General features: G+C 43.8%; 1 protein-coding gene across 3 annotated transcripts in view; it reads left to right on the top strand.

The window, feature by feature from the left end:
* The window catches only part of GSTCD (glutathione S-transferase C-terminal domain containing), a 676,673-nt gene that overhangs the window by 97,843 nt on the left and 563,505 nt on the right, over positions 1–15,325 (top strand). For all 3 annotated transcript variants that reach the window (XM_069241297.1, XM_069241307.1, XM_069241317.1), the window contains one exon: positions 836–1,300. In XM_069241297.1, the coding sequence (XP_069097398.1) occupies positions 836–1,300 (465 nt within the window). The remainder of the gene's footprint in view (positions 1–835; positions 1,301–15,325) is intronic.

The raw sequence follows: 15,325 nt of genomic DNA, 5'->3' as shown, positions 1-15,325 counted from the left end.
TACCGATGAACTGTGCCAGGGACGTGTTTTATTACAGAAACACTGATGGGACATGATGGTGGCACTCTATGAAAAATACCACGCCCAGGTGATCCATATCGCTCTGCTTTCCATCTAACCCTCGTGGGGATTTTGCGTAGAACAGAAGCATTTCAGACTTTTTATTTTCGTAATTACTATGAAGAAGATGCTGTGCTCTGCATATTTATTTTTCAAGAAGAAATACAAACGTAGTTTACAAAAAACTCTTTAGTTTTGGCTTCGTTTTTTTAAGAACAAAACGTGACAGGAAAATACCAATCCTTCACATAAATACAAAAAGATGGGAACGTTAGAAATCAGAGAACACCGAAGCTCTAATTATAACACCTGTAAGCGCGTGGCACCGAGATCCTTGTGACGCTACAGTCTGACTTCCGGGGCTGCACTGTGGTCTCTGCCTGCATTTTAGAGTTCCCACCTTCTTTAGAGAAAAATCTCGGCAATTTGTTAATGTATGTTTTGGGATTCTCTTAGAGCTACTGAGTTGGTACTTAAATAACAACGAGTGCGCAGTCATCTGTTATTTTTAACCTAGCAATTCTGCCGCCGTTTGATTTAGAAACAATCTAGAGTTTTTAAAATACTTTTGAAGTCATTTTGGGTGTGCTGCTTTAACCTAATATTCGATAAGGGATGAAAGTCTGGCGGTAGCTGATTTTTCCCTTTTGCCAAGATATATTAATACAAGCTCTGCCAATAAAAAAAAATGGCTAAGTGGAATTCGGGCCCCTTGTTATCTCTGTGTATCAGCTATGGTTCTTGACTTCTTCATGCACTCTTGTTTCTCTGCCAGGTCAGCCAGTGGACCAGGCTTTGTGAGATCAGCATCCCAAATGCAGTAGAGCGCTTCCTGAAGGGAGAAGGCGCCATCCCACTGGAAATACTACAGCTCGAGAAGAAACTTGGAGAACCAGTCCGTGTGCACAACGATGACAAAATACGACGTCAGAAACTTAAGCAGCAGGCAAAGAGGGGGAATACCGGGGCACTGAACCCCCACCAAGGAACAGGGCAAAGTGTGAGTCCGAAAGGCGGAGCACAAGCTGATAACCAGGGTCTCATGGGTGCCAGCCTGGAGCTGAGTGCTGCCCTCTCAAAACTAACAAATCAGGATGCGCCGCCGGAGTCGAGTAGGGAGCCCTCCCACATCAGAAAAGCAACATTTGCTGACCTCCCGGCTCTGGAACACGTGTTTGCCGAGGGGATGTATTTCACCCTCACTGATGTTGTCCTCTTGCCCTGCATTCATCAGTTCTTGGTAAGACTTTTTCCTTGGATGTTTGTAGAGCGATGCATGCTTTGATGTTCTGTTAGAGTGATTGCTCTAGTACAGTATTATACATAAATATTAAGTTGGGAACAAAGGTTTTAACCTCAGTGATGAAACAGTACAGTGTCCTTCACAGATCTGAGTCGTTCACATACTTTGTCACCTAGGACGCTATAGGTTCAAACTAAGGAATTAATTTGCGGTTTCAAAGATTGGAAGCCTTGTCGTAATTCAGTGGGGCTCCCTTTGTGCCGAATCTGCATCTAGCCTGAGACTTGGGAACCACTAGATTTCTGATAGCGGGGTGTGAGTTGGCCTGCTTTTGGAACCCTGACCTAGCAGCCGATCTGCCAAAAGAACAAGCATAGAGACAGTGGGTCTTGCCTTTATAATGGGAGTGTCAAGCTGTTGGTTTTGCCAAAGTCTTTCTTCTCAGTATTGTTTAATAAAAAATAAAAGAAAAAAAATCGAAATATTGGAGGAAAAGCAAACTTATATATGGTGGCATCTCACAACTGAGCATTGCATCCAGTGTATAAAAAAAATGTTTATAAAAAGCATAGTTTATTTTTCAAATGCTTTTCACTCCGGAAACTCTGAACCAAATTAAAAAAGAATAAGGAAGTGCCCGTATGTAAAGGGAAATGCTTGCCAGGGCCTAATTTACTTTCTGCAGGATTCAGCCATGTGGTCCTGTGTAGTAGGCAAGTGCACAGAGTTATATTCTTCCATAATTAGTGTCATGCTAAGTACACTAACTATCTTAAACACTAGTTGAGTGAATGCATCAGATGGCCCTTCCTCCAGAGCCATAAACGTCTTTGTGTGCCGAAGGTTGTGCTTTCATGCAATATGTGGAATGCAGGAGCTAGTACAATAACTGTAAAGCCTGTACTTCAGCCATACCCCAGCAAAATTATCCTTGTTGCTGTGATTTTACAGATAGTGCCTTGTTGCAGAGTAATACTGCACAGGGGGAAGAGGTATTTTGGGGGTGGAAAGCATCAGTTTCAGGCGAAAGCTAGAAAACATATGCACACAGATAGTGGTGAATGAAATGAAAAAAAAGTAGTTCCCTGAATGAGAGCAGTAGGAGGATGCAAGTCAGGCAATCAAAAGGATCAAAAAGAGGCTGTACTTCAGATTAAGGAGAAACACAACAAAAGTGAGGCAAGTCATCAAATAGGAACCAAGCAAATGAGAGCGAGAATAAAGCCAACCAATGCTAAGCAGTGGGCAGGCTGTAAACCCACTGTTTATTACAATAGGTCTTTCACAACCAGTGCTTAAGCTGTATCTGAGGGGAGACCTAAAAGCAGTCAGTGACCCTAATGTGCGGAGAGCCATATGCCATTGCGTCAGGGTCATTGATTTTTTAAAATGAAACACAACCCCCTGTTTTTGGAGGTATCTTTGTGAAGTTCATTAAAAAGTGCTGATGGCCACTGTGACATCATTGTACCTTGACAGAAGAATTTCCCCAAAATTGATCCCCCTCCCAAGCCGGCAATGATCTCTAGATTGGATGAGCACTCCTCTTCCAAGCGGGCAGAGAATCTGGCTTCCATCGCACCAGTGGGCTCAAACGCTGGCCCCCGTCCAACTTGAAATGACCACTTAAGTTTCAAGTAGCATGGCTAAATTTATAATAATTCTCCACTGTGGTGGCATCTTCCTAACAGTGAGATGTGTGAAAAGCCATGAAGCTGACTGTTTATGTAGTCTTGTTTTAAGAAATTGATGTGGCCTACCTGAAAAAATGTCCTGTACGAATTACTGTTGACTGCAAAACTTTGAGTATTCAACCTGAACCTTTGTGTGAACTAAAAAGTCAGGGAAAAACATGTTGTGCCACAAAGGCACATAAGATGGTTGATATTGGGCTCAATTACGGACTCTAGATTTCCATGTGCTATGGGTCAGAGTCAATTTCGGCGTCCAAATATAAGATACTGCATCATGAATAAACATTAAAAATCCATATGTTTGTGATTGTACAGTTGAAGCTTTATGGTTACATCCAGTGGCAAAGATTATATATGCTTGCAAGTGCAATGAAACACGATTATTGTACAGCACAACATTTGTTATTTGCTTGCCCTCTTATCCACATCTCTCCTACAGTCTTACTAATCTCCACAATATAACACATTTTATTCAGTTTCGCATAACAGTGTTGGTATACATAGACATACAGAGGGAGGTGGCCCCTTGCACTATGTAGCATTATATGAACGTAGATATATCACAACTACTAATATCTAAAGAAATATCCTTAAAACATCTCTCCACTCTATTCCCAGAAGGCTCTTTTTGTAAAACAAAACTTCTTGCTCCGGCTGGTCCCTTGAAGAAAGAAATCAGGACTCAAACTAAATATGTGCCTTAAAAACACAAACTACAACTCAACCCCTACTTCTAAATCCCCCCTCTGCCCTTGCCTCCTCCCCGCACTCTTCCACCACGTAAGAAACAACTTTGTGGACTTCGCTCCTCCTAGAGCGTAGTTTTATGCTAAATCTCCATGTTAATATGCCCAGTCAATATAAAACGCATTGCACAGAACTTCATTGAGGACAAGTATGTACAAGGTGACCATATTCTGTCAAATTACTTATAGAGTTGGAAGATATGTGTCTGTTTTTCTAATGCTATTGTAAGACACAGGTGATGCAACTATAGTTTTAGTGGTGGTGGCGGCTCATGTTATTTCTAGCACAGAGTAATCAGACGCTTAGTCATTCCCAACAAGTGGTGTCTGAGAGTTCTACTAGCCATTCCTTTCTATTTCTTGTGACCTACATCTAGGTGTAACAGGAGAATAGCTGGATCTCTTGGAACTATGGCCCCTGGGATTGTGTCTGTATGACTGAACCTCCTTCCAGACTGTCCTAATAGCCACTCTGTTCCAACATATGTGAATGAAATACCCCTCTCCTTACCAAATCTCAAACACATCTGATGTTGTGGGATATATATGTTTTAATGTATTCAAGTTCAGGTGCCATCTCATCTGTAGCTTATATTCTGTTTCTCAGTGTTGAACAATCCTAAAGCTTATGTATGTTACTCCATATATTCTCCCACCCCGTTTTTTTCTAGTGGCTCTTGTTAACTCTGACTCCCATTGGTCTTAGTTTTTTCATGACTTCACTACCCTGCCGTAATTTATCATGTTATCCATGTTTCAGCTGGGCCCCTCGTTGTAATATGCCCCAACAAAACTTTCTCAAAAAGACTAAACGTATGGTTGTGGCTTCACATATTTGCTGTTACATGAACAGTTCTAATTTGTGTGTATTGCATTCTGTCCAGTTCTGATACTTGAAAGCTTGTTTCCTTCCTGAGAAGGACTTCACCTGACCTTTATCAGTCTTGTCTGTAGTCATCAGGCATTCCCCTTCTTTTCATTTGGCAAACCTCCTGGTGTCCATGCCCTGGGAGACATCTGGGTTATTGTGGACGAGGGTATATGGAGCCAGTGCAGCTGACAAGCTGCCCAGTATTCCCATTTTGTCCCATATCAGTAATAGAGTTTTGGTAAACTTTATTATGGTGCAAAGTTTTAATGTCATGAACATCAACAAGTGTGAAGCCGCTCCATATATTGTACCAGGGTTTTTCCAAGCTGATTTAAAAAACCATCACCAGCCATTATCTACCAATGTACTTTGGTGTACTAATGGCTGATAGCATCATCATTGGACCTTATTTTTGTACCTCCAACCAGGAGGGACTGTCAACACTGGTCATACAGACATGTTGAGATCTGTGAGACAGTGCAGTTGAAGTGAAAAGTGAGTTAGATTGTCTCTATACCCAGATAAAATTTCAATTTATCATAACTCAGGTAGGACAAAAATGAAAACCGTGTGATGTAATAGGAAAAAAGCTATTTGTCCTTCACATCGAATGGTCTGGTCAACATGTTTCAACCTACTTGCACCTAAAGCTCGGTTGTCTGCTTTCTTTGGGACCCTTTTGTTATAGATCCCAAAAGACCTAAAAGGATATTACCCTATAGAACCTTTATACTTATGTGTGTAATGACTGCATGGACCTGCAAACTTGACCGTCGGTCCTAAAAAACAAAACACAAGATCAGTGCCAAAATCAGAACTGAGTAGGTCCTACTTTATCAATGTTAGAATTTTGAGTATAGTCTGTGTACTCCTACAGGTACACCATTGCCACACTACAAGAGTGTGATGAGAAGCCAGTAATATCCCTGAGGAACAATCCTATGATATCATTGGTGGTCAGAAATTCCAGAATGGTAAAAACAACTGAAGAATATTCTGGAAAAACTATTTTAAAAATAAAACAAACCAACAGATGAATGGTTGTTTTCATTATTTTCAAGGAATTTAGGCTAAAAATAGTACAAAAAATCGAAAAAAGGACAAGTATGGAAGTACAGAAGAACAATGGTTCTTTAAATTTGAAAAAAAGAGGGATCACATAGTCCTTAATTACAAAAAAAAACAAAAAAAAAAAACGAGAGAGCTATGCTTTAATCCAGTAATGAGACATGAGAAGTGACTTCCCCTTAGGTGATGTACTATGTACGAGAATGCCACCTAGGTGCCTTCTATTTGTTTTCCCTAACAAACCAATAAACTTGACATTGCAGGCAAAAATATGCAACATACCCCTAAATGGGAAGGTAATGACCCTATCGGACCAGAGCTTATCTTATGCCTATTGGGAGATCATACAGGTTCCCACAAAGTCCATGTCTAACTTTTCCCATGGTCCGTTTGGAAACTCAACTGGGCATAGTGGAGTCTTACAAACCTTCAGGAACTTGTTGGCCTGATTGCACACAATGCATCTTCTCACCATCATGTCGATTTTCATTATCCATACAAGGCCACCAATAATAACTGCATAACTTTTTTTTTGTGTCCGTCATCCCTACATGGCCCTGGTGGGCTAACCCTGCCAACCGAGCTCTAAAAGTAACTGGAGGAATCAGCAAATTTCCTTGCAACAAAAACTCGCCCTCCAGTGATAACTCAACCTTGATTTTGAAATAAAGTCTAAAATCACCAGTCACATTCCTTTCATGAGGCTTACCCTCAATGATGCACTTCCTTAACGTTGTTTGACAGTCATCACACCCAGCGCACTCTTTCCATAACTGGAACAATATCATCCCACCGACAAACACAATTCCATCCACCTTGCCAACAACTCATTTAACTTCCTCATCTCTTACTCCACTCTCATCACTGTTCACTGGACATCTAGAGAGGAAATCTGCTTGCGAGTTGTTTGCCCCAGCAATGTGTCTGACATCAAAGTTGAATTCATATATCCTTGCTAGTAGTCGTACCAACCTAGGTCTAGCCCTATTCATATTCTTCTCAGGTAACAAGAATACCAGGGCTTTATGATCTGTGAGTAGTGAAAATGTCCTTCTCCACAGATATGTCGCACATTGTCTTGTTGAATGTACGCATGCCAGTGTTACCCTCTCAATAGTGCTAGGGTTTTGTTCTGCCGATGAAAAGCACATCGAGGTGGCGCCACCATACCATTCACCATCTGAGAAAGGACTGCACCGAACCTCTAGCATCCACCGTCACAATAGATGTGACATCACCTCTGAAGGCATTAAGAGCTGGGGCCTCAACAATCAAGTTCTTTAACCCCTTGAATGCTTCACACTCTCCAGCACCACATTCATACACTTCTCCCTTGTGTAAAAGTTTGCTGAGCGGTTCCATTTGAAATACAAAGTTTTCTATGAATCTGAAATAGTACTTGCACAAGCCTAAGAATAATCTTAATTGATCTTTATCTACAGGATCAGGACTTTGATGGCATTTACTAAATCTGTCTTAGGTTTGATGCCTGCCCTAGAGAGCACATGTCCAAGATACTCAACTTCTGGTACCATAAAACAGCATTTTTCTTTCTTTACGGTGAATCCCTGAACCCCTCAATCACTCAAAACCCACAAGTGATCTTCTTCATTATCAGTAAATACTAGGATATCATCCTGATATGCCATCCCCTGCTTGTTGATTCCAAACAGCCAAAACATCGTTTATGAAAGACTGATGCGGCTGAAGCCAGTCCGAATGGCAGTGGCAGGAACCTAAATTAAAGAAACCTAAACAAATTAAAATGGAGTGTTAAATGCAGTTATTGACCTAGAATTCATGCTCAATTCTGCTTGGTGATAACCTGCTTTCAAATCTATTGTAGAGAATACCTTGGCACCTTTCACTTAGGCCAACAACCCCTGAATCTTGAGGAGGGAGAAACAGTCTACTGTGATGTTTTTATTCAAAGATCTGAGGTCAACACAGAGCCTCATGTGCCATTCCCTTTTAGCCACAATGATAGGGGAGATCCATTGGGAGCAGCCTGTAACCTTCTCTGAACACAGGCTGTCCAAGTGCTCCTTCAATTGACTCCTCACACTCAAGGGAGCGTTCCTGACTTTGTGCACTACCAGTACTGCATTTTCCTTCAGCGTGATCTCATGCTTACATCCGTTGACCAAACCCAACTAGTCTTTAAAAGGGCGACTTGTGGGTGTCTAATAACTAGGCCACTGACTGTAATGAAGGGAGAGGAGCGACTAAAGAAAGGGGACATTCAGTGCCCGGCCTCAAAACCATACCAAATGCCCCTTGATCCTTCCAACCCAGGATGTTGTATCCTTTCTTGGCTACATCTGCTTTCATGCTAATAGCCCTGTTTTGTAATGTCACTCGTTCCAGAAAGTAACCAATCAAGTCAATTCTGTGCTGTCCAAATGCCACACTACGTAGGTAATTGTTCCCCATTCTGACCAGAATAAATCATCTGTGATGATGTTAATAGAAGAATCGGAATCCACGATAACTCCTAGTTTTACCTTCCAGATGCCAATGTCAGAAACAGGGCCACCACCCTTGGGGTAGCTTTGACTTGTCTCAGTCATTTGATGTCCAGCACCACCCTGCTATCCAAATCTTCCACTTCTTCATTGTTACTTCTTGGGATTTCCTCATCCCTGATGAATGCTACTTTCTAAACATTTTTGCACACCCTTCGAAAAGTCCCACCCTTTTGCATTTTAGATATGTTTTCCGATGGCAGGGCATTCGTTGTAATCCGCAAAATGAGTATAGGATCCATATCTGAAGCAGGTATTTGAATTAATATTGTTTTTTCTCCTTTTCTGTTGTCTTTTGCCACACTTGTGTTCAAGTTAGGTTTTGAAAATACTGCATTCACCTGTTCAGTATTCATCAGTTCCTTGCCTTTTTTCACCTATTCACAGGCCAGTATCGACCTTTTAATTCTCCTGGCTATTTCTAAGGTTTCATGAAGGTTGAGATTACGACAGCCCAATAACTTTGTTTGAATGCGTCTGTTATGGCAATCAACCACAACATGGTCTCTAAAATAATGATCTAAATTGCCATTGAATTTGCAAGTCGAGGCCAGGATTCTTAGTTCAGCTAAGAAACCATTGATGTACTCATATTACGACTGTCTCCTCATGAAGAATCTGTGGCGTGCGATAATTATACTGGTGTCGTCCTTGAAGTGGTTGCGAAGTCTGTTAATGACTTCTGTGTAGGCATCTCATTCCGTATTAGGTGGTTGAATAGCTTCAGGCAAGTAATCAAAAATACGTTGACCTTCTCCGCCTAGACAGTTTAAGAGGAATGCTAGTTTCCTTCTTGGGTTGAACTTGTCTCCATTGATAGCTGTTGAACTTGTCTCCATTGGTAGCTGTTAAGTAGCTATCAACGTTTTTGTACCATTGTTTCCACTTAAACATTTGTAATCCTGGCTCAGCAACAAATGGTGTGGGGATGTTCGTATTTTACAAGTTTGTGTTCAATCTTGTACTTTTTTATAGACAGACCAGGTAAATTACAGAAAAAGTGCAGTAGGGTACCTAAGTTAACAGATCTACCCTTCACTTGTGTGCCTATTTACCTTCTTAGGTGTACTAAAAATGCAGAGGTTAAAGCAAAATTAAAAACCAGTGATCAATATGAAGGATGTAATACACCAATCAGCAGTGTGCAGACATAAGGCAATCAAAATGCCTGTTCGTAGACCAATCAGCAATGTCCATGCACTTGAACCCTTCAACCAATGGTATAAGAGATTCTTGGCAACAATGTGAGCAAACTGTGCTCCTTGTGAAAGCAATAAGAGAGTGCCGAGTAAGGCTGCTGATAAGGTAAGCACTGTATGGAGACGTGCAGCTCCTCTGTGACTGGATGTTCTACTGCACTCCCTTGTGCCCAGTCTTCTATGCTATGACACATAGAAATGTTGCTGTTCAGCGGGTGCAGAGTCAAGCTCACTTGAACTGATTTTTAGCACATGCCTCTGTGCTTACGGTGCTTGGAAATGCTGTTCCTCAGCACGTGCGGGTCACTTGTGGCCGCTCTCCCTTCCAAAATGTGCGGCTTGCGCTCACTCAGCTGATCCTCTTCTCGCACTGACGTGCGCTACCCCATGTTCACCTTTGGGCCTCTTATATGAGGTATGCCCATGTAGTAATCAATTTTGGACTTAAGGTTTTCCAAGCATATACCGATCAGCTACAGCTCAAGAATAGCGCTCGCGAGCTGGTTTCAGTCTCACCCAATGAGGCACAGGTGTTGACGTTCTGGTCGTACTAGTGCCGGCCGTTCGAGGGGTCCAGTTCCCCTTGTCACCAAAACGTGTTGCAAGGCACAACACGAGTCAAAGCCACTTAAGTTAGAAATATTTTATTCTTTAGTATACTCGAACAGCACACAGCCATTCCTGCTGTCTGCTCCAGTTCTCGTCTCACTGACAGGAACTGGAACACTCAACTGGAACGATGGCACAAGGTTCTAAACCAAAACACAACACTGCAGTGCCCCATGCAAAGACTCCATAACCTAATGTTTATCAAGCATGTTCCATTTTTATTAAGGCTTCACTAAACTTCTGAGAACCTAGGCCCTCATTATGACATTGGCGGTAAATCCTGCTTACCGCCACGCTGACGGCCGCCAACTTACCGCGGAGCTGGCGAATATCCGTTCACCATATTATGACACACACACACACACACCAATCTGACAGAATACAGCCACATACACAAATCTGCCAGACCAAAGGTCAGTGCTAAAGTAGTGTTCCCAAAACCCACACCATTACGCCAACAGAACAACGCCCATCGCAATATGACCCGGACATTCAACGGCGGTAAACCATTGGCAGCACATACTGCTGCGCTCATAATGGACACCCACATACAAAACAACACTACATTGGACAAAATGAAAAACACACACCTGACACTCAAACACACACGACACCCACACCACTATAAAACACACATCCACATTACCCACAACCCTTTACCAACAACTGTTGTCACCAGGAGACTGAGAAGAAGAGCACAGAACCGACTAGACACACACACACCACTGACACCCATACACCCCCACGCACTCCACATCACACACCCCACCACATTACCCAACACACCCCTCACCAACTCACATCACATAACACCCATGGCACCACAACGGCACCCCCATTTCACTGAGGAGGAGTTAAGAGTCATTGTGGAGGAAATGGTCAGGGTAGAGCCACAGCTCTTTGGAGCACAGGTGCAACAAATATCAATAGCAAGGAAGATGGAGCTATTGCGGAGAATCGTGGACAGGGTCAACACCGTGGGACAGCACCCAATAACAAGGGACGACATCAGGAAGAGGTGGAACAACCTACGTGGAAAGGTACGTTCCGTTACAGCATGAAACCGGCTCTCCATACAGAGGAGTGGCGGTGGACTCCCACCTCCTCCCCCACAACTCACAGCATGGGAGGAGCAGGTACTGGCAATACTGCTTCCTGAGGGACTCGCCAGAGTTGGCGGAGAACTTGGCACTGGTAAGTCAACTTTTAACAATTATCACTCCCCCCCCCCCCCCCCAAACCTGCATGCCATCACACACCCCCACCCTCACTCCCATCACTCCACCACATCCCACACACTCCACCATCACATCTCACTAATCCCAATGCCAGGCCCTGCATGCCATACCAATGTATGGACGCCCCTTCCAGCCCTGCATGGACACTCATCACTAAAGCATGCACAGCATAGGGAAACTAACATAACCACAATACACCAACATACACAAGCAAAAGCCAGCAGGGGAACAACAGTCCTAGAGAGGAAGCTACAGAAGTACAAATGTCAGACACTTGAAGCATAATACATCATTTACATCTCCACGGGTACCCCAGCCAATGTCACTGGAGAGAAGGTGCCACCACTACTGTGATGACAGTAACTCTGGACTTCTGGATCTGGACGATCTACCTGGCCCATCAGGGACCACTGGACAGCCGGTCACCCAAGACCACTCACAGACCACCACAGAGCCTCCTCCATCAGGAACAAACACCACAGCACCCACCCAGCGTACCCATACCTCTGTCCCCAGGACACGTGAATCAGCAGTGTGCCCACCTGTACAGGGACCCCAGGCCACACCTTGCACACAAGACAATCAGGGACTTGGGGTCAGTGGCAGTGGGCACACGGTTCAGGGGACAGAGGCCCAGGCCAACAGGGATACTGGGAGGACTGTTGTGTGCCGGGGCAGAACAGGAGCAGGGAACCAACTCTCCAGGAGGCACTCTCCGAGATCCTGGGAGCCTACCAACATTCCCAGGACACAATGGGCCAGATCCTAGACAACGTGCAGGAGAACAGGCGGCTACAAGAGGGACAGTATTAGGGGATCAGGTTGGACTTGCAGGCCATCAACAACACCATGAACTCCATAGCAGGAGTGCTGGCAGACATGGCCAACATCATGAGGGGGGCAACAGCACACTAGCGGGCCCCTACCACTAGCCAGTCATCTGAACAGCCCTCCACTTCCACTGCCGCTAGTGGCCAGGGGGTCCTGCCACAGGACCAACAGACCACCAGCACCCTTCCCCCTGCAGAAGGTGAACCACCCCGCAATTGTTCCTTGTGAACCAGACAAAAGCAAGAGACACTTGCCAAGACCACTGCCAGGAAATGAGACTCTCCTGATTGTCCCCCTTGTGTCCCACTCCATCCCCTTGTCCATCTTGAACTGCCATTGCTCTCCTTCCTATGTCCCCATGGACAATGCACCTGTGCTACAAACAGACTGGAACAATACCCTGGACTTTCCTCCATCGTCACCCCATTCCATTGTACTTTTCCCTCTATATCTTAGCACAACAATAAACACCCTTGGATAAAACTCGACTACTAATATTTAATGTATTGCAAATTTGTATTGATTGAAACAGCTACAACCATTGCAAATAAACTGTACATAGTATGAGCATCAAATTAATGACCTGTAGCTGGTTGTTTTGATCACATCAGGGGAATGTTGTCATATCACCAACATCTGTACAATGAAAAGCCATAGGTAACAAAGTAGGGGAAAGAAGTTGGTCATGCCAGCATGCCAATGCCACACACAATACACCAATAGTCTAGAAATGTGAAGTAGCACTGTCTCACCTATGTGTCATTGAAAGTACTGATGTATCACCAATGTTCTGTTGTCCTCATCCTCTTCCTCCTCATCCTCACTGTCCCCAGGTTCCACTGCTGCCACAGGGGCATCTCCAGTCTCTTCCTCCTGCAGAAAAGGTACATGGTGTCTGAGGGCCAGGTTGTGCAACATGCAGCATGCCACTACTATCTGGCAGTCATTCTTGGGTGAGTAGCACAGGGATCCACCTGTCAGATGGATGCTTCTGAACCTGGCCTTCAGGAGGCCAAAGGTCCTTTCAATGATCCTTCTGGTTCACCCATGTACCTCATTATAACGTTCTTCTGCCCTTGTCCTGGCATTCCTCACAGGGGTCAGCAGCCATGATACGTTTGGGTAACCAGAGTCACCTGCAAATATTGAGGGACAACATTTAGCCACATACTATCCTGTATGGCCAACACCATAGGCATACACCAACATATACTGGGTGGGAACCAGGGCTCACCTATTAGCCACACCCTGTGCCTCTATAGTTGGGCCATCACATTTGGGATGCTGCTACTCCTTAGGACAAAGGCATCATGCATCGACCCAGGATACTTAGCATAGACGTGGGAGATATACTGGTCGGCCAGGCACACCATCTGCACATTCATGGAGTGCAAACTCTTACGATTCCTGAACACCTGTTCATTTTGCCGGCAGGAGGTGGGGGGGTACAAATGCAATATGTGTTCTGTCAGTCGCCCCAATTATATTGGGGATATGTCCCATTGCATAAGGCCCGGCCTTCACAGTGGGCATATCCTCCACCTGGGGGAAAGCATTGTAGCTGCTCATGTGTTTGATCAGGGTAGACAAGACTCTTACTAGCACGATTGAGAACACTGGCTGTGACATTCCTGCTGCCAAGCCCACTGTCACTTGGAAAGAACCAGTTGCTAGGAAATGGAGCACTGAAGAACATGCACAAGAGGGGGGACCACATTGGGATGACGGATACCTGAGGTCAGGTCAGGTTCCAACTGTGCACACAGCTCTGTGATTGTGGCCCTGTCCAGTCTACAGGTGAGTATAATGTGCCTGTACTCCAGTGTAGCCAAGTCCACCAGGGGTCTGTACACGGGGGTATGTCTCCATCTCCTATTCATCCTCACCGGTAGGTATCTAAGGGACACAAGAGTGAGTAGGCTGTCGCAATTCGAAGAACTATATTCCCCATTCTGACCAGAATAAATCATCTGTGATGAAGTTAATAGAAGAATCGAAATCCACGATAACTCCTAGTTTTACCTTCCAGATGCCAATGTCAGAAACAGGGCCACCACCCTTGGGGTAGCTTTGACTTGTCTCAGTCATTTGATGTCCAGCACCACCCTGCTATCCAAATCTTCCACTTCTTCATTGTTACTTCTTGGGATTTCCTCATCCCTGATGAATGCTACTTTCTAAACATTTTTGCACACCCTTCGAAAAGTCCCACCCTTTTGCATTTTAGATATGTTTTCCGATGGCAGGGCATTCGTTGTAATCCGCAAAATGAGTATAGGATCCATATCTGAAGCAGGTATTTGAATTAATATTGTTTTTCTCCTTTTCTGTTGTCTTTTGCCACACTTGTGTTCAAGTTAGGTTTTGAAAATACTGCATTCACCTGTTCAGTATTCATCAGTTCCTTGCCTTTTTTTATCACCTATTCACAGGCCAGTATCGACCTTTTAATTCTCCTGGCTATTTCTAAGGTTTCATGAAGGTTGAGATTATGACAGCCCAATAACTTTGTTTGAATGCGTCTGTTATGGCAATCAACCACAACATGGTCTCTAAAATAATGATCTAAATTGCCATTGAATTTGCAAGTCGAGGCCAGGATTCTTAGTTCAGCTAAGAAACCATTGATGTACTCATATTACGACTGTCTCCTCATGAAGAATCTGTGGCGTTCGATAATTATACTGGTGTCGTCCTTGAAGTGGTTGCGAAGTCTGTTAATGACTTCTGTGTAGGCATCTCATTCCGTATTAGGTGGTTGAATAGCTTCAGGCAAGTAATCAAAAATACGTTGACCTTCTCCGCCTAGACAGTTTAAGAGGAATGCTAGTTTCCTTCTTGGGTTGAACTTGTCTCCATTGATAGCTGTTGAACTTGTCTCCATTGGTAGCTGTTAAGTAGCTATCAACATTTTTGTACCATTGTTTCCACTTAAACATTTGTAATCCTGGCTCAGCAACAAATGGTGTGGGGATGTTCGTATTTTACAAGTTTGTGTTCAATCTTGTACTTTTTTATAGACAGACCAGGTAAATTACAGAAAAAGTGCAGTAGGGTACCTAAGTTAACAGATCTACCCTTCACTTGTGTGCCTATTTACCTTCTTAGGTGTACTAAAAATGCAGAGGTTAAAGCAAAATTAAAAACCAGTGATCAATATGAAGGATGTAATACACCAATCAGCAGTGTGCAGACATAAGGTAATCAAAATGCCTGTTCGTAGACCAATCAGCAATGTCCA

This window comes from Pleurodeles waltl, chromosome 1_2, assembly GCF_031143425.1.
Source record: "Pleurodeles waltl isolate 20211129_DDA chromosome 1_2, aPleWal1.hap1.20221129, whole genome shotgun sequence".
NCBI lineage: Eukaryota > Metazoa > Chordata > Amphibia > Caudata > Salamandridae > Pleurodeles > Pleurodeles waltl.
This window is presented reverse-complemented; position numbering and strand designations above follow the sequence as displayed.